Source organism: Vigna radiata, chromosome 10, assembly GCF_000741045.1.
Source record: "Vigna radiata var. radiata cultivar VC1973A chromosome 10, Vradiata_ver6, whole genome shotgun sequence".
NCBI classification, from domain to species: Eukaryota; Viridiplantae; Streptophyta; class Magnoliopsida; order Fabales; family Fabaceae; genus Vigna; species Vigna radiata.
The window spans coordinates 5249743-5269178 of NC_028360.1; the positions used below are offsets into that span (position 1 = coordinate 5249743).

The 19436-nt window shown below is 35.8% G+C and overlaps 2 protein-coding genes across 2 annotated transcripts; both read right to left on the reverse strand.

Annotated features, from left to right (window-relative positions):
* Positions 1–8465: 8465 nt before the first annotated feature.
* On the reverse strand, positions 8466–9053 carry LOC106774711 (histone H1-like; the record flags this gene model as incomplete). The annotated part of the gene is made up of 1 exon (XM_014661756.2): positions 8466–9053. A coding segment is annotated over one exon (588 nt), but the record flags the coding sequence as incomplete, so codon positions are not given.
* Positions 9054–12342: 3289 nt separating this feature from the next.
* LOC106775852 (3-hydroxy-3-methylglutaryl-coenzyme A reductase 1) lies at positions 12343–16776 on the reverse strand. The gene is made up of 4 exons (XM_014663073.2): positions 15511–16776; positions 14496–14677; positions 13357–13703; positions 12343–13039 (listed from the first exon to the last, which is right to left on the reverse strand). Exons 1-4 carry the CDS (start codon positions 16542–16544, stop codon positions 12797–12799), a joined length of 1806 nt encoding a protein of 601 aa, XP_014518559.1. The 5' UTR covers positions 16545–16776; the 3' UTR covers positions 12343–12796.
* Between the last annotated feature and the right edge of the window lie 2660 nt (positions 16777–19436).

Sequence of the window (19436 nt, forward strand, 5' to 3'; positions counted from 1 at the left end):
CAACCTTCTTTTCTTCTTTGGTCTGCCAGGTAATTTTCTCTTCAATGGTGGGAGGACGTCTACGTAGGGTGTTCTTTCCCATAACAGGTGCCCATTGACTGGAAATATGATGGAGGCATATGCTTCTTCATACGTTGACCGTCTGAACCAAATGGGTACATAATCTTCTGGATCTAAATTTAGGAACTTCATGGCTGCAATTGCATGGCAGCAAGGGATCCCAATAAGAAGCCATTTCCTGCACGTACAATCTTGGTTGTCCAGGTTAACTGCAAACTCGTTTGTAATCTGTGCATAATGCCTAACTTCAAAGAGTTTTTCTGCAGACCAACTATCATGAAGCCATAAATGAATACAAGTTAAGAATTATTTGATCAATAACACCATTTTAATCACAATCCAACTACCATCAACTAATAGTGGGAAAGGAAATGCGTACCTAGGGATCCAATTTTTGGATAAATTGGACTCTTTTGTAAGTCTCTTTTTAATCTTGGGGCAGATAACAAAGTCCATATTACATGTTTTTATTCTATTGGTTGCCCATCTTTTGATGAGGAAAACTCTAATTTCTTCAAGCATGGTTATAATGGGCTTTCCTCGTGCCTCAACAATCATACTATTAAAACCTTCACTCATGTTATTGGTTAGTGTATCACAAACTGCTCTACCTGTAAATCTAGATCTTGACCAATATTTGTTACAAGAAATAAAAATGATTTTTATATGCACTATACATGTCACCAATGTATTGTTAATGAACAAATAATACCTTGGCGCGATAGCAATTAGATATCTGTAAGCCTCTTCATTCACTTCCTTTATATTTAACATCTATTTTTCCCAAGCTTGGGGATATGTACTTGCAACAACTTTCCACATTAGATTATTCAAGTTTTGGCCATAAAACTTTTTTCTAAAATTTGCATACAAGTGTCGCATGCAATATCTATGCTCTGCGTTAGGTAAAAGTTGTTCAATAGCTGGCAGCAAACCCTATTTGCAAAAGGGACGAAATAGAACAATATAAACCAAAATAGGGACCAATTTGAACATTTTAATCAAAAGTAGGGACCAATTACAATATGACTGATACAATTATTCTTATGAAACAGAATAGAAAAATGCATTTACCTTTTGTNGATCAGACATAAAAGTGCATNCATTGCATACTTNAGCACCCCCAAGNTCTTNTATNAACAACTGTAAAAACCATGTCCAACTATCTTTGTTCTCTACTTCCACAATTGCGTATGCCAGAGGTAACATCTGGTCATTAGGATCTCTCCCATTAATAACTCCCCCTTATACAATCCTTTCAGAAAACATCCATCCAAACCAATAAATGGCCTACAAGACACGAAACTAACCTTGCAAGCTTTCAAACAAACATATAATCTCTGAAAAATTGACTGACCACTTTCATTATCCATTTTAACTTGTACTATTGATTCAGGGTTACATTTCAATAATTCATGTGCATAGTCATGAATTCTTTTGAACTGATTTTTAAAACTACTTTCAAGTTTTTCANATGCCCTTATCTTTGCCCTACGAGCTTTAGAAAGTGTGACATTGGTATTCCATTTCCTCAAAGCTTTTGAGCGTATTTCATTTATCTTCAAATTCGGATTTTGTTCTAGTGAATTATCTAATGTCTCACTCAACCACTTAGCATTCATCATTTTAATGTTGAATTGTCTACTGCAACTATGCTTATCCACTATTTTTCTCAATTGCCAAGTCCTATAACCTTCCATATAGCCACAATAAGCCATCCATGGGCAACTCTTTTGGCCACCCAAACATCTCACTCGTACCCATCTGTTATCATTCTTAATAAACTTCAAATCTCTCCCACCGTGGACTGCATAACTTCTAACAGCATCCATAAACTCCTTTTTATCCCTAAATTTTGTTCCCACTTCCCACTTGTATTCAGACATACTCTTTTGCATAACAAAGGTCCTAAATGGACCACAACTTTGCCTTTCGTGACCACTATCCTCACTTCCACTTTCATCTGGACTGGCCAAAAACTCTGACTCCCACTCATCATCAGAAAACCCTCTGTCATATGGGTTCTTCTGGCTATGTGCAATATCAACTGAATCCTCACTTCCACTTTCTTCATTTTCACTAACTTCCACTGATACAACCCCTTCTATATTGTCCCTAAGTACTTCATCAACATTAACATCAACATCCACTAATCCTTCATCCCCTTCTCCTTCATCAACATCCCGTTGTGCTTCATCCCCTTCTCCTTCATCAACATCCCATGCATCATCAGACACACTTGAAGTAAAATCTTCAACGTGTACTTCTTCCTCCACATGCACCTCCACATGCACCTGTTGATCATCCATGTCCTCCTCCTCCAACTCTACTTCCTCCTCCTCCTCCTCCCTCTGGACATCATCATTTCTCTTATGCACCTCCCCTTCACCATTCAACCCCAAGTGTACTTCCTCCTCCTTATCATTATGGAAGTCATCATTCAAGCCCTCCTTACCTACATGGGTATCTTTTGTACTATCTAAAGTTCCTTGACAGAGGAAAAGAACTTGGTCTTGTTGTTGTTCACTTGTTCTATTTCAACCAACTCTGGGTCATCATCCACATCGTGAACCACTACACCTTAACTTCCCCTAACTTCTTGGCAATGCCTACCATGTTCATTGCACTCCTATAATCATCCAACTTAAGTAGAACATTATCAATGCAATAAAATATGTCAGTCACTTTAATATACCCCAATTCTTTAACAGCATCTACTGCTTCGAAATAACTCCATTTGTCAGGGTCCACACTCCAATATGTCTTTTCCCCACCATCATATTCAATAGGATATTGACGTACTAGGGTCCCACCATGGTGGACCACAACATTAAACCTCTCCTCAGACATCCCAAACGCAAGCCTACAAAATAAACTTTATGGGCATGTGACCACTATATAAACGCTAAAAGTAACTGTTAACATGTGACCACTATATCAAAGTCAAAAATCCAACAATACGAACCAGCTATAATACGTTACACAACAATGCCTTATATAAATTTCAAAAATTGTTACAAAATTTGTAACCTTTCCAAAATCTAACACTCAAACGAACATTTTCCAGGTTTTACAGTCTTCAACAAAAAACCTAGATATCTAATTGCTAGAAAGTAGGGATTACGAACGCAAACCTGCTTTCGCAAATCTGATTTCCCAAAGATGATTGCTTCCGATTGGAACAGGACGTTACTGGTGTGGAATCCCAAAGTTGTTCTTCTCAATATCGCAAGTTTCACAAGTTTCCCTCCCAAATACTTAACTTTAATTTATTCCCAAAATAACAACCCTAATCAGAAATACAATTTAAAAAATCCTAATTCCAAGTGAAAAGGACTCAAAGTCAGCAAAAAAATGACACCTCACAATGCAGTTGCACATCTGCACAGCTCGCTGTTATCAATTTAGACAGAGTTAGTGAAAAGGACTTAATTAAACACGAAATACGTTCTTTGGGACTAAATTGAACACAAAATAAAAATGGGGACCATTTCGAATTTTCCCAACCAAAATTGGGACCAAAAAGAGCTTTTAACCATTATAGTGATCTTTAAACTTTCTTGTGTTGTAAGTAAAGCGTGTATGCAATGAAAGTAAAAGAGATAATGAAAGAGATACAAACAGAGGATTTATACTAGTTCGGCCTCAATGTCTACATCCAGTTTCCCTTCCAATCAACCTTAGATCAAAGGATCTTTCATTATAATGATTTGAGTTTTACACCAAAGGTTTTACAGAGACTTTCCCAAATGTAAACACCTTTCCCACTCAACAATCAAATATAGAAAGAAAACACCCGCACAAAGAACTACATGTTTTCACTGTAAAAACCTTTAGAACTCCTCGTTTTTCTTCCTGTCATGCACGAAAATGGAAACACAATCAACGATTGCAAAATATACGTTTCTGATCAATGTAGAAACACCTCAGCAATGTAGATAAAGATCAATCAATCACGTCCACAATGTTTCTCTCAAGAACCCTTCAAGTTTCTTCCAATTTTTGAAATCTTGATTATTGGAGCGTCTCAACAACCTGTAATACTTTTCTCTAATCAAAGATATCAAATATGTCAGTTTTCAAATGATCAATCTATTACAAAGTTGCATGTAATGCGTCAATTTATATATTTCATCATGACAGACGCAAAATAATCGATTACTTTAGTAATGTAATCGGTTACATTAAAATCAAATGTAACAGAAATACAACTAACACAGTTCTAATTGAATGCACAATTAATGTAATCGATTTGTATTAAATGCTAGTCAAACATATTTAAAAATATGATTGTTGTTGAGATTGTTAATAAGGGGAGCACTGGTTTAGCTAAACCTTACAATCTCACAGAGCTTCTGGTTTTTTATGATGACAACACATTATTAATAACATGTGTACTAATATGTGTTACATGTTCATTACTTTCATGTTTATGATTACTTAAGAACATGTTTGTGTTGATTTTGGCATTGTATGCAAATTCAAGGTGTTTTACATGAGATATTATCTGTGATTGCATAACATTTGTTTTGGAAAAGAAAAACCACATGCACTTTTGTTGAACTTATATTGTGTGGCAAAACAACAATTTTAAGTTGACATCATTATGAAGCAAGTCATTCAACTTAGTTAGTTATGTTTTGAAAATCCGTTAATGCTCGTGATGTCTAACGGCTATATTTGATATCTTTGACCAAGAATTGATTGTGAGTCAACTACATTAAATGCGTAATCAATTAAGTTGGTCTGATTGCTACTAACTGTGATAAATGTTATTACTGTCTGTATATAGTCGACTCTATTAGTAACATAATCGACTCAATGAGTGTCAGTTTTATTAAACACTACATATAGACGCAAATTTGATTTCTGAATAGACTTTTGTGATTTTAACGCTTTCATTGATTCTTTTCAGACTTGCAGAACGTGCTAAGCTCCAAGAACTCATCAAGAAAGACCGAGGTGATCATTCTTTGGTGGTTGCTTGCGAAGCAAGAAGTTTGTGCTCAAAGACAGATTGATCATACTACACAGTGAGGTGTTTCTAATACGTGATCAACCTCTTCTCTCAATCTTGTGAAGATTGTGGCTGCCCTGTTGTGATTACAGGAAGAGGACGTGCTGCGTTCTAGGACTTTGAGGATTGTTCAAAGTGATTAAAGACTGCAGGAGAGGGGATATCTTGTTGTTGTTCTTTGTGTGTATATGCCTATATTTTGGTTAAAGGGTTAGAGAGGTGTTTTATATTTTGACGTGGTGGTCGCTATAGAAACCTTGTTGTAAAAACCTTGACCATTATAGTGCATTTGCTTCCTGGGACTGGAAGGACACTGGATGTGGGCAGTTTGGCTGAACCAGTATGAAAACCTGCATTTGATTTCTCTATTCCTGAACTTTTACATTTCAAGTCGACTTTACATTTCACGTAGCCAACTATTTTCCGCTGCACTTGAATTATCTTTTTCCGTGCAATTCAAGAAACTTTTGAAAGTTTATTCTTTTACGAAAGAGATTTTAAAAAGACTCTGATTTTTGTATTTCACCAATTCACCCCTTATTGGTGTTGAAACTAAGCCATTCTATTTTCAACAATTTTTATAACTGTGATGACTTAGCCTCGAGACTCCACTGTGGTGCCATTTCCTAGCCGAACTTTGACATTGATAGATTTATCAATGTATTTGAAGATGCTTTGATCTTTCGCCATGTGATTGTTGCATCCACTATCCAAGTACCAACTTCCTTCTCCACCAGGAGATTCTTGATTGAGGTAGAATAATAGTTTCTCCTGATTATCTTCTTTCGCAAAGTTTGTTTGATGCTTATTTTTATTACGACGATACTTTTCTATGTGACCAAATTTTTTACAATAGTAGCATTGAGGTTTTCTATGATGCCAACAATCTTTTTCCAAGTGACTTTTTTTTACAGATGCCACATGGAGGATATTTTCCTTGATGAGTCATAAAGAAGCGTCTAGAATTTTCTTTATTTCTAGAAATTTCTCCTCTATTTTTATTTCCTTCACATTCTTTATTCTGAGACCGTAATTTTAGTTTTGATTGAAAGACATTTTCAATCAAGTCTTCTTCATGCATTTTCAATCTTTGTTCATAAGCTTCAAGAGATCCATTAGTTGTGTTACTGACAATGTAGCGAAATCTTTTGTTTGTTCAATCGCGGTTGCAATTGCATCATATTTTGGGGGAATAGAAATTACAAATTTCTCAATGATTTTTTATCATGAATATTTTCCCCATAGGCTCTCATCTGACTAACTATTTCTTTTATTCTAGAATAGTACTCTTTAATGGTCTTAGATTCTTTCATTCTTATTAATTCAAACTCTCGTCTTAGAGAATGAAGTTTAACATTACGTACCTCATCACTTCCTTGAAACTCCTCTTGCATTATGTTCCAAGCTTGCTTTGCACTGGTGGCACCAATTATCCTTGGAAAAATTGTGTCATCAACTGCCTGTTGAAGAACAAATAAAGCCCTTGAATCCTTCTGCTTGTTTTCTTTCAACTCCTTCTTTTGGGTTGTAGTAAGAGTGGAGGTGTCGTCTGGAATAGTGAATCCCTCTTCTATGATGTCCCATAAATCTTGAGAGCAAAAGAATGTCTTCATTTTGACACTCCAAAAATCATAATTTTCTCCTTTGAGAATAGGTACTAGAATTGATTATGTTTGATTAGTAGTAGCCATGAGTTGAGAAAATATTTTGGAAGTAGTAGAATGAGTTATAGTTTTATTTGAGGTAGTTGAAAATTTTACCTACGCCTAGTAAATGAATGAACGTAGCTCTGTTACCACTGTTAGTATTTTAAGGTTGTTAAAGGAGTAGTTGATGAGGTATAGGAAATGTAGAGATAGTGAAATGTAGAAGTAATAGTTGGAAGAAGTGTTGTAGTTGTCTTTAGTTGTTGTAGATGTTGGCTTCTTACATCAAATGGTAGATGTTGTCTACATGCATCATATGGTAGAGTTCATGAGTATTTATAGACCCATAGAATATTCTAGAACATACTAGCCATAACTTATGTGGAATGTTCTAGATTTTCACATATGTAAACTATTCTTGATTTTTCTTCCTATCTTAGGCTTTTCTACAATATTCTAGAACTTATATTACATTTCAATTCCTCTATCTTAGGAGCTTCTACATTCTTCTAGAATTTGCATTATACTTTAATACTTTCTACCTTGAATATGGGCTTGGAGGTTCACGGCCTCGTTTCCAAGTTGGGCTTCCATGACAACCCTTTATTCAAACTGCCTTGATTGCCATGTACGCAACATGTGGATGTATTATGGATGTTGGTTTGGTGTTTGATAAAATGTTTCACAGGGATGTCGTTACTTGGAATATTATGATTGATGGGTACTCCTAGAGTGGTCATTATGACCATCTTTTAAGGCTTTACGAAGAAACAAATGTTTCTGGTATAGAGCTTGATTATATTATCCTTTGTGTCGTGCTTTCTACTTGTGGTCATGCAGGAAATTTAAGCTATGGCGAAGCAATTCATGAGTTCATTAAGGATAATGGTTTTCATGTTGACTCACATCTACAGATTGCTCTTGTTAATATGTATGCGAGTTGTGTTCTGTGTAGGGAAGTCTATGATCATCTTCCCTCAAAACATTTGGTTGTTTCTACTGCGATGCTTTCAGGGTAGCGAAGATTGGATTGGTGAAAGATGTGTGCTTCATATTTGACCAAATAGTTGAGAAGGACTTGGTGTGTTGGAGTGCCATAATATCTGGTTATGTTGAAAGTGATCAGCCTCAGGAGGCTCTTGAATTGTTTAATGAGATGCAATGACGGAGAGAACTGAGATGAGAAAAAGAGAGAGAAATTAAATATTAAAAACGAAAATATTCTTTTCTTTCTCTAAGTCAAAGAGAAATAGTTGGGTCTGTGTCACGCACAAAGGAAAGAAGAAAATACATACCTTTTTTTATGTCACCATACAATTAATTCCGTTTTTGTAAAATTAATGAAATGGACTTAATTGATACATGTTACACAATGTGTGGACGAAGCTAATATTTTTATAAAAGTAAAAACCAAATTGACACCAACAATAAAAATAGAGACAAACTAAACAATTAAACCTTTATTTATCTATCTATCAAAATTACACGATTGTAATACTTCTTAATATATATATATATATATATATATATATATATATATCTACACACACGAAGGTTTTTTAATTTAGGCTTAATACCTCTTTTGGTCCCTACTTTTATGGGTTTGGTTCAAAATGATCCTACCTTTTAAAAAAATTTAGTAAGGCCCCAGAATTTGTTGAAAAATGTTCAGTCTGGTCCTTTTCGCTTACACTGTTAAAAACCTAACAGTGCAAATGCCACCGTGGCACCGTGGCGCAACCTTACTGAGCTGTGAAGTTTGATGAATACATGGACGTTACACTGTATAAATATTTTAAAAAACTTAAAATGATGTAATGTTTGGGCTTCGTTTCATTCCCCACTGCCACCTTCTCCAAAACTGTTCCCGTTGGCAATGCCTCCGCTACCGTCATCGTCCAAGCCACACCCTCCGTTCTCCGAGATGTAGTAACAATGGCCTTCCTGGCCCTCTTGGACGGAGACCTAATGGACCTGGGCAGTTTGGGCTTCGCAGGAGTTGACACCTTCTTACTGTTCTGCGACCCAACCTTCTTTCCGGCCTTTTTAACCACCTCAGTTTTCTTGGTCGCCGGAGCAGCGATGGTTACTCTTCTGCTACGTTTCAGATGTGATTCTTTCTTCTCAGTGTTGACCTTCGTGTCCTTCTCTTTCTTTGCGGTTTCAGATAGCTTGTACGAGGCCTTGATCTTCACGAGTTTTCCCCTTACAGCTTGGTTCTTCAATTGTAGACCTAGAATCTTCTTGAAATTCATCGACTTGTGCTTCTCCTCCATGTACTTTGCTAAGGACTTTGGTTTGATCAGAAGTTTTGGCTTGTTCAGACTGATCAATCACCTTTTCTTCCTCACATGACTTTACACGGTCATTACTAGAGAGGTTCAGATGAGGCCGAAGAAGAAAATCTGAATCTCGAAGTCAAAGATGAATTCAGCGGATTCCGCAACTGTAATGTTTTCAATAAACCCAAAAACCATAGTTAAACCCCAATACTAAAATTAGAAAAAAAAAAGAAGAAGAAGATAACTTTGTTCAGGTTTTTAGAATAGGGTTACCTTGTTGGGTGATGGGTGGTGGAGAGGATGAAAGTGATTGGAGAAAGGTTGGGAATTTCGTGAAATAGAAAGGGTGAAGCTTCGACAAAGGGTTGCAGAGGAACGGGAGAACACCCTATGGAAGAACATGATCGAAGAAAACGGATTGAGCATAGATTGGAGTTGGGATTGAAGAGAGAAAGTGATTTTTAAGGAGAAAACCAAGGAAATGAAGAAGGGAAAATTTGGTTGATTTAATCGCCACCAAAGCCTCCTTAATCATCTATACAAAACAAAACAAACTCATAAAATTCAATAAACAAACAAAACCTAAAAATCAAACACATAATGAGAAGACACACAGGAGATGCACAACGTGGTGTGGCTCGACGAGAAGGTGAAATTGAGGGAGGATAGGGATGCGCTGCCGTCGATTAGAATCTCCGACGACACCGAGAGGTTTCATTACACCAACAAGCAGGGGCACGAGTCCGCCATCAAGATCTCGCGAATCGTGGCGGAGATGCTGAAGCTAAGAATGAAGGATGTACGGTGGTTCGTGATGGGCGACGACGACACGTTTTCGTGACCGAAAACCTAATTAGCGTTCTGAGGAAATACGACACCGTTTTTGTGCCACCTACAATACGTCATTTTAAATTTTTTAAAATATTTACACGGTGTAACATCCACGTATTCATCAAACTTAACAGCTCAACAAGGTTGTGCCACAGTGACATTTGCATCGTTAAGTTTTTAACAGCGTGAGCGAATAGGACCAGATTGAACATTTTTTAACAAATTATGGAGCCTTACTGAATTTTTTTAAAAGGTAGGATCATGTTGAACCAAACCCCTAAAAGTAAGGACCAAAAGAAGTATCAAACCTTTAATTTATTACTATTTTTTTTTGTTTGTAAAATTAATTTATTTCTATACACTGAAATATAAGATTTTATTAATTATTATAAATATATGTAAAATTATTAACTTTTATTTTGTTTAATCAAATTTTCATTTTAAATGGTTCAATTATGATATTCAATTTAAAATGATTTCATGAAATAATATAAATATATTTCCAATATAAAGTTCAATTTTACAAAATAAAATATTTATATTAAATTTTAATTATATTTCATAAATTTAAATTTGCATAATAAATATATTTTACTTTTTAAAACGCTCAGGGTATAAATACCAGTATAGATCAATGAAAGCAAACAAAACTCCAACTCAAAGAATGTGACACAAGCGTAGCTTAGGGTATCTTTATGGAGAGATATATATCTAGATATTAAAATAGAATAATTACTAATGGGAACAAAAATAAAAATATATAAAATTTAGTATTGTTTGTAAGTATTTCATGCAAATACAGATACCATTCAAAACGAAAAAAGTAATAAAACATCTCAAATAAATACCATTATTAATGCTCAGATTTGAAAATTAGCACATAAAACATGGATAGCGTCACTTAAGTCCACCAAAAAAATTGGAAACTATATTAAACAAGTGGTCCAATTTAATTCATTGGGTCTAATGAGCAACGAGCAGGAGAAAAAATAAGAAACTTCCTGAGTTATTTTGTTATTAAAATAAAAAACAAATGAATGAATAAAGTAACCAATTGCGATGTTGTTGCGGATTGTTGTGTGTATGAAGATGAAAGAGAAATAAATTCGATAAGTGAAGGATGTGTTTATATCCTTAACCTTAAAATTTAGTATTATATAAGGGTATTTTTGTCTATTAAAACCGGTACATATTGCTAAAATAATGAGTGTTTTTTTAGTTGGGGTGAGTGTAAAGATCACAAAGAAAATGTTTGAGTGAAAGAGACGAAAGAGAAAGGATTGAGAGGAATGAAGGAGGTGAGTAAGGGATTGAGGTTTCTTTTTTTAGTTTTGAGAATGAAAATTATTAAAATAATACAAGTGTTTCTGATTTTTTTCAATTGGGGTTAGAGTAGGGATGAGAGAGAAAAAGGTTGGAGTGAAAGAGATGAAAGAGAAAGGGTTGAGAGGGATGAGAGAGGTGAGTAAGGGTTTGAGGGTTTCTTTTCTTATTTTTTTTAATTTTGAGAATGAAAATTATTAAAATACCCTTAACCTTACAACTTATAATTCACGATATAAGCATATTTTTGTCTATTGAAACCCACTACAGAGCTAAAATGTACCAACTGAAAAATAGGCGTACGTAAGTTAGCAAACCCCTATATGTATATTTCTAATTTATTTTTAGTTTGTAAAATTTATTTATTTCTATAAAGTGAAATATAAGATTTTATTAATTATTATAAATATATATGAAGGTTTTTTAATTTATTTCTAATTTATTTTTAGTTTGTAAAATTTATTTATTTCTGTAAAGAGAAATATAAGATTTTATTAATTGTTATAAATATATGTAAAATTATTAACTTTTATTTTGTTTAATCAAATTTTTTATTTTAAATGGTTCAATTATCATATTCAGTTTAAAATGATTTCATGAAATTATATAAATATATTTCCAATATAAAATTCAATTTCACAAAATAAAATATTTATATTAAATTTTAATTATATTTCATAAATTTAAATTTACATAATAAATATATTTTACTTTTTAAAACGCTCAAGGTATAGATATACTAGTATAGATACAATGAAATGAAAGCAAACAAAACTCCAACTCAAAAAAAGTGACACAAGGATAGCTCAGGGCATCTTTATGGAAATAGAATAATTTACTAATGGAACCAAAAATAGAAATATATAAAATTTATTATTGTTTGTAAGTGTTTCATGCAAATACAGATACCAGTAACTGCGAAAATCCAGATCCACCTCTTGATATTTCTTTGATACATTTGTTGGAAAGTTTATCTTGGATTGGTTTTTTATATACTCAAAACAAACTGAGTTAATGAAACAAGATATCAATAAGTAAAAGGGTCGGCAAATGATTCCAAGGACAAAACGAAAAAATAATAAAACATGTCAAATAAATACCATTATTAATGCTTCTGCAGATTTGAAAATTAGCACAGAAAACATGGATAGCATCACTTAAGTCCACCAAAGAAATGGGAAACTATATTGAAAAAGTGGTCCAATTTAATTCATTGGGTTTAGTGAGCAACGAGACAAGAGAAAAAGCAAGAAGCCTCACAGCTTTCTGGTCCCCCAAGTACTTAGAAAAAGAAATGTAGGAGAAAATGATACACTGCTGAAAATTAGTTTAGAATCTTAATACAAAACAACAGAAGAAAAATCTAAAGTCTTGGAGTCGATTAAGATTTCATTCGATGACTCGCCAACTAGGCTACCAAACTTGTACAGTGAATGAATGGTCGAGACGGGCTCACCAAAACTTGTCACGGTACAGCTTATGATACATTCACAGACATCAATACAAGCGAAGAAACTTCACATGGGTGCCAGCAAAGTGATGTCTTCCATTTCACTTCAAAAATCCTGACCCATCAAAGAGCCCACTTTCACTTTTGACATAACGAGTAAAGGCTGGAGCCACATGGTCCTTCCTTCTCAGGATGACACTCTAGACATATCTCTGCTTGATCTGTTGTATTTCATGTGGCTCTTCACTAACTGCCCTGCAGCTATAGCAGACATCAGCGACAGCTCCCCTGCTAGAACAGATCCAGCAACAATGGTGGCCAAAACCCTTGAATTTGATCCTGGTGAATCCTTGCTTGCACCCTTTAGACCAAGAAGATTCAAGCATGCAGATTGAGATGGTAGTTGAGTTCCACCCCCCACTGTGCCCACCTGAAAGAATCAAGAGTCTTACACAAACTTAGCAATTGAATTGGTACATTAAGTACATAAAATTCTCCATAAACACTTGTCGAGAAGAAAAGAAGGTTAAATGCATTGAACAAATCGGACATCCTAAAATCCACTGCACTTCACATTTTTAGAAGTCTTCATTTAACTTTTGCAAAAGTTGTTCTCCAAAAATGATTTTAATTTGTAGAGAAACACAATGTGTTTTATCTTTTCTTGTTTTTCCTCCTTGAAGTACTTAGAAGTTTATCCAAAAGACTCCGTGTTTGATAAATATCTATCACGGTTCTGAAACTCACCTCTATGGAAGGCATGGTCACTGAGACGTGAAGATCTCTCCCATCGTTCACAGCTTCCATCATAGTTATGCAATGGGAACTCTCAACATTCTGGGCCGGATCTTGACCAGTGGCTATAAAAATGGCAGAAACAATATTGCTGGCATGAGCATTGTATCCACCAAGAGCACCAGCAACAGCAGAGCCAGCAAGGTTTTTAAGCATGTTAAGCTCAACCAAAGCTGCCACACTGGTCTTCAACACCTTTTTCACTATATGCTCTTTGATAGTTGCTTCACAAACTACTGACTTTCCACGTCCCTCAATCCAATTTACTGCTGCAGGTTTCTTGTCCGAACAGTAATTTCCTAAATAACAAAATCAATACATAACTAATCATTACAATTAAAGTCCAATTAATCAGCAAATACAGTTTAAACACCCAAGGATAACCAAAGATTAACTAATGGGGCCACTTCGATATTCCCCTTTGAAAAGGTAATTATTTCACTAACTTTTCAAAGTATGACAATAATGAAAATTACATTTAATAGTGCAAATTCTGAGATGAGATTTTAAACGGAGATGCTTGGTTCATCACACATTCAACGAATGCATGCATAGTGGAAAAGTTAATACCAAGGTGAGTTTGATTTTTTGAAAGAAAAGAATAGTATTATAGTACCACACAAGTGGAATTCAACGCGATAGAGAAGCAGGTGACGGAGTCCGGGTGTGACGTGACTGTTCAACATCTTACATCAAACTGACAGATCCTATTCATGGTTGACAAGTTAAAGGACAACAGATTCAATGCTAACTAGGAAAATATTCTGACAACACAGTTTGGATAACGAACTATTCTGTATATATTAAACAAATAAAATACATAAATGAGTAGAAAAGTAATTTTGAAAAGTAAATATATATCATTTCAAAGATATTGCTGAAATAAATAAGAAAAAAAAATTTTCGGTGTATTGCATTGCAGGATCACTCTCGTCTAAATAAAGAAAAATAAATGTACAAGGAAACAGAGACTCACAGAAAATCTAAAGTATCCATCCACGGGAAAATCTAAACTATCAGTGGCACAACCTGAAGTTTGTTAACGAACAATAAGGGTTACCCAGTAACGTGAAAAAGGGGGAAAAAATTACCAGAGATGCCGATAACATCCATATCAGGAAAATCACTTTGAAGGAAATCAAGAACATTCTGAACCCCTTTGGAAACCATGTTCATTCCCATGGCATCACCCGTACTACAGGTAAATCTAAGATAAACATTCCTCCCCGCAATAGAGCACTTAATGCTTTGAAGTCTGCCAAATCTACTTGACCTGTAGCACGAGCAACAAACATCAGTTTCAGTAAAAACTGAAATCATCCGGAAACAAACAAATGGTTTCAAAACAGCAATAAATGGACTCTACCCTATTCTAAATAAAGAACCAGTTTTAGCTCTTTATTCCTTATTTATTCTATCCCAATTCATAAAAATAAAACCAAACTCTGAAGAAGCACTGGAGTAATGAAACTCACCAAACACCAAAAACTCAACATAAATAAATTCAGATTCAGAATAATTAAAGGGACAGAAAAGAGAGAAAAATTGACAGCAATAAATTTCTTAATCCATACACCAAAAAAGATTCCCAGCCCAAAATATCATTCATCAGCAGTATGGAAACTCAAAATAGAGAAAGGAAATTCATAAATCCAAATTTCAAATAACAACCAGTCAATTAGGGTGTAGATTATTGTAAGTTCAGAAACAACCAACGTTACAAAACTTAGTTTCCTGACAGAGATAAATCCATCAGATCAAACATAGCATGACCCAAATCAACAAACAAAAAATGACACTGATTTGGAATAATGGATTTCTTAACCCATCAACCAAAGCAAGATAAAACAAAATCAACATCAAAAGTATTATCACATTAACCATTACAAATAAAACATTTTAAATTCTGACAAGTTCAAATCATGGAGAAAGCATTCCACTTTCAAGGAATTAATTACCTTTAACTTCCCATTTAGGTAACTCCACATTTACAAGACAGACTCAAACTAAGATCAGAAGTAAATAAATATATGGAAAAACAAAAACAGAAAACAACAATCCCCTTTTTCTCCACCAACACAAAAAGCCATAAAAGAAAACACATACTTGTTGAAAACGACGGCCAAGGTATCAAAATTGAGAGGATCTTCCAGAAAGAACTTCAACTCCGCAGCCCTATTTGCCGTCGCGAATCTCACAACCGGCGCCCTACTCATCCCATCCCTCAACAACACACTAGTCGCCCCACCGGACGCATAGATCGCCTTGCACCCTCTGTTCGTGCTCGCCACCAGACAACCCTCCGTTGTCGCCATCGGCACCGTGTACTCCGCCCCGTCCAGCAGCAGCGGCCCTGCCACCCCCACCGGAACCTGCACATACCCCACCGGCATCTCACAACACTGCCCGAGAATTGCATTATAATCAAACCCCTCCAGAGGCAGTCCTCCCAGCGACCGTCCCGTCGTCCTTTGAAGCGCCTCTCGCCGGATTGCCGCAGCCCTGCGACAATCGCCGAGACGCGATTCAAGAGAGTAAGACGGAACAAGCCCGTTTACGACAGAGTCGATCACGACGTCATCTTCATCATGATAGACTCTGTCAACGGAAGAAGCAAATTCTTTCAGAACCGGTTTCACGTTTTGAAAAGAAGGTTGTATAACTCTTTTCCCCTTCATGACAGAATCGACCATGATGCCATTGTCGACTCCGCACGCAACCAGTTTCACCGGTTCGGTACAGAGAAGTGGAGAAGGTTGTGCAGTTCCCTTGGTTACTGAGTCGGCCGTGATGACGTTGTTTTCTTGACCGTCGACTTTATCCAGGGAGCTGCATTCCGATGGTTCTACGTCGTCGTCGGCAGGACGGGCAACGAAGGACTGGACGAAGTGAATGCCGAAGAAGCCAAGGAGGTAGATGACGGAGGCGAGGAGGGCGAAGACGGCGGCGATGTCGGAGAGGGAGAGCATGTGGAGGGGGGAGGAGGAGCGGATCTTGTCGCGCCAGCGGTTGAGGAGGTAGTAGGCGACGGAGAAGAAGAGGGTGAAGAAGAAGGCGTTGGTGAGATGGAGGGGGAGGGGGAGAGCGTCGGAGGCCTTGGCGGCGGCGGAGGAGGAGGAGGATCGACGGCGGAGGTCCATGGAGCGGAGAGAGGGTGGTGGCGAAATTTGAGGGAAAATAATTTTATAGAGAAAGAGTGGAATGAATGTATGGATGGTGAGGAGAGAAGCGTGGGCGTGAATATGGTGATCCACAGAGACTGAGTGAGGGCAGCGCGGGACAACTGAACAACTACTGTCATCTCCCACACTGGATTTTTCGTTCTCCCCACGTGCTCCTCGACCCTACTTTCTCTCTTCGATAAAACAAACATAAGGCATTATTCGATCCTAAACCACGATTTTGGTCCTTAATCCACACTATTACCTAGGACATTTGAGTTGGTCTGCTTTGAATCTTTCTTAATTTTTTCTTAAGAAATATTTCTATGCATGAGCATAAGTAAGAGTATCGCTAATATTTGATGTATTTAATCCAGGGTATTCAAAAACTTATTTTTGTCGTCTTTAGTTATTTATCATGTTAAATATGATTTTCTTTTTCTTTCTTTTCAATTAATTCTTTCGTTTAGTCCAGAGACGACATAATATGTGAGGATTGAAGAAAATCATCTCTTTTTATGTAATGTATGATCCTCAAATGCATGCCATGTTTACAAGTTGAAGTCATTCTCATTTGTGAATAAAATAATAGTATTACTCTCTTAAAAATATATTAGTTATTTATATTTCTATTTGTTATTTAGAGGGTGCTAATACATACATTGGTGAGAAAATAATGTGGTATTTTATGTGCATTTGAGTTTTGGGATTTGAGTGTTACAAGTAATAGTTATATTTTCTTATTATTATAACTTTAAATATTTATATAATTGTTTTTACTTGTGTGTATATTATAAACCGTATGGGTCACTATATTTATATTTTATTTACACATTTATTATAATAAACTAGTACAAGAGCATGTAATGGTTTGGAAAAAATTATATTAAAAATGACAACTACAAAATTTGACATTCTAAAGAGTTTGATCAACACATCAACTTTGGAACGTGGCAAGTTCGTACGATGGTTGTGTTAACTCTGCAAAATTGAAAGTAATATTTTCTAGAAAAACTAACATATCTATTTTTTTTTTATTTTTACATTTTATTGTATACGTGTATTAACTTGTAAGAAGCATGTGTTATTATAAATACTCACTTCCTCTCTTGTATTCCTTATTTTTTAGTATAATGAGAATTTGATTTTCTAATCTTCAGAAATAATTCTTTCTTGAAAGTCAGGCTAAAGAGTCTAAGGGCCCTCCTCTAGCCACCTTCCAAGCACACTCCTCTATTTTCATTTTCCATTAGCTTTTCATGGTGCTTCCATTAATTGCTCTCCTCCACGACACATTTATCCACCATTCTACTTCCTCTACGTGACGCGTCTTAGCAGCCACGTCTTCATTCACCAATGTTTCACCACATCTTCATTTATCACATCACTTATCAGTTTCTCTATCGAGCATTCAAGAAAGCGTCTCATTTCTCTTCATTTCATCTTCCTAGCCTCTTCACTCTCGAGAGAGATCTCCTCGTCGCAAGCCTTTCATCATCATAATAAGCCTTCCTCTTCACCAATCCACCCTTCTTCTTTCATATTTTTCCTTTCCTCAGCCTTTGCGACCATAAAACCATATTTCCACCAATTATGTTCACCAGCCTAGGGTTCCTTCATCACCTCGGTACTTTTCATCGATTGTTCTTCGATTTCACCGATTAAAACACCCTTTTCCACCTTTGTTCCAACCATTCAATCTTGTGTTTGAACCGATTAATCGATTCGCTTTGAGCTTCTTCCCCTTTCTAGGGTTCCTTCTCAGATTTGGTCCAATTCTCTTTTGGTTTCTCTCTTCCAATAGTGTCTAGGGTTTTCGCAAGGTTATCTCACTCACGTTTTCTTATATTCTCTCTTGACCTCGAGTTTTCATATCAATTCCGTTGTGTAATCTCTGTTGGAAAACAGGTAGGCTTCTTTATACACCAAGAGGGGGGCAAATTGGTGATGTTTCAAAAATATGTTCTTTTCACAATCTTGAAAACAAAGTATAAAGCTTTTTAAACTTTCTTGAAATGCAAGCAATCAGAAAATGTATGCAGCAAAAAATACGTAGTTGATTGCGTTAGAAATAGAGTCGACTGGAATGTAAAAGATAAGGGATAGAGAAATTCAAACACAGGTTTTTATACTGGTTCGGCCAACAATGCCTACATCCAGTGTCCTTCCACTTGGAAGCAAATGCACTATAATGGTTGCGGTTTTTACAACAAGGAATTTATAGAAGACCTACACGTCAAAAATATAAATCTCCTCTCTAACCCAAAACCAAAATATAGCTGCAGAACAAAACTAGAATTATAGCAAGAATCCCCTCTTCTGCAATCTACAACACCACTTTGAACAATCCTCGAAGTGCACTATCCCTCTGTATCACAAGAGGTACAATTGCGGCAGTCTTCACAGGATGCCAAGCCTTGAATACGACCAAACAGAAGCATCTTTCTTGTGCAGGTTATGATCAACAAGTGTAAGCGCACAATGTCTCCTCAATGAATCTTGTTCAAGAAAGATCACCACCGTCTTCTTGGAGAATTCTTGGAGTTAAGAGAAATTTGAAAATGAAATGAAATTTGTCAGTTCATCAAAAGTCTCTGAACAAACCTGTGTTTAGTCTATTTATAGATTTCTGTTATACAGTCAGATTCTCAGTCGAATGTGCTACTAATTCAATCGACTGTATTATAACAGTTATAACAGTTCAGTAAACATAGTAGCTCACGGTCAAGAAATAACAAAACACATTTAATACAATTGACCAAGTCATCGATGCTCAACTAACTTTTAAAAATATAGTCGTTAGAGTGCAAGAGCATAACATAATTCCAAATCAGATAACAGATACAGTTGAATATGTAAAACACATAGTCG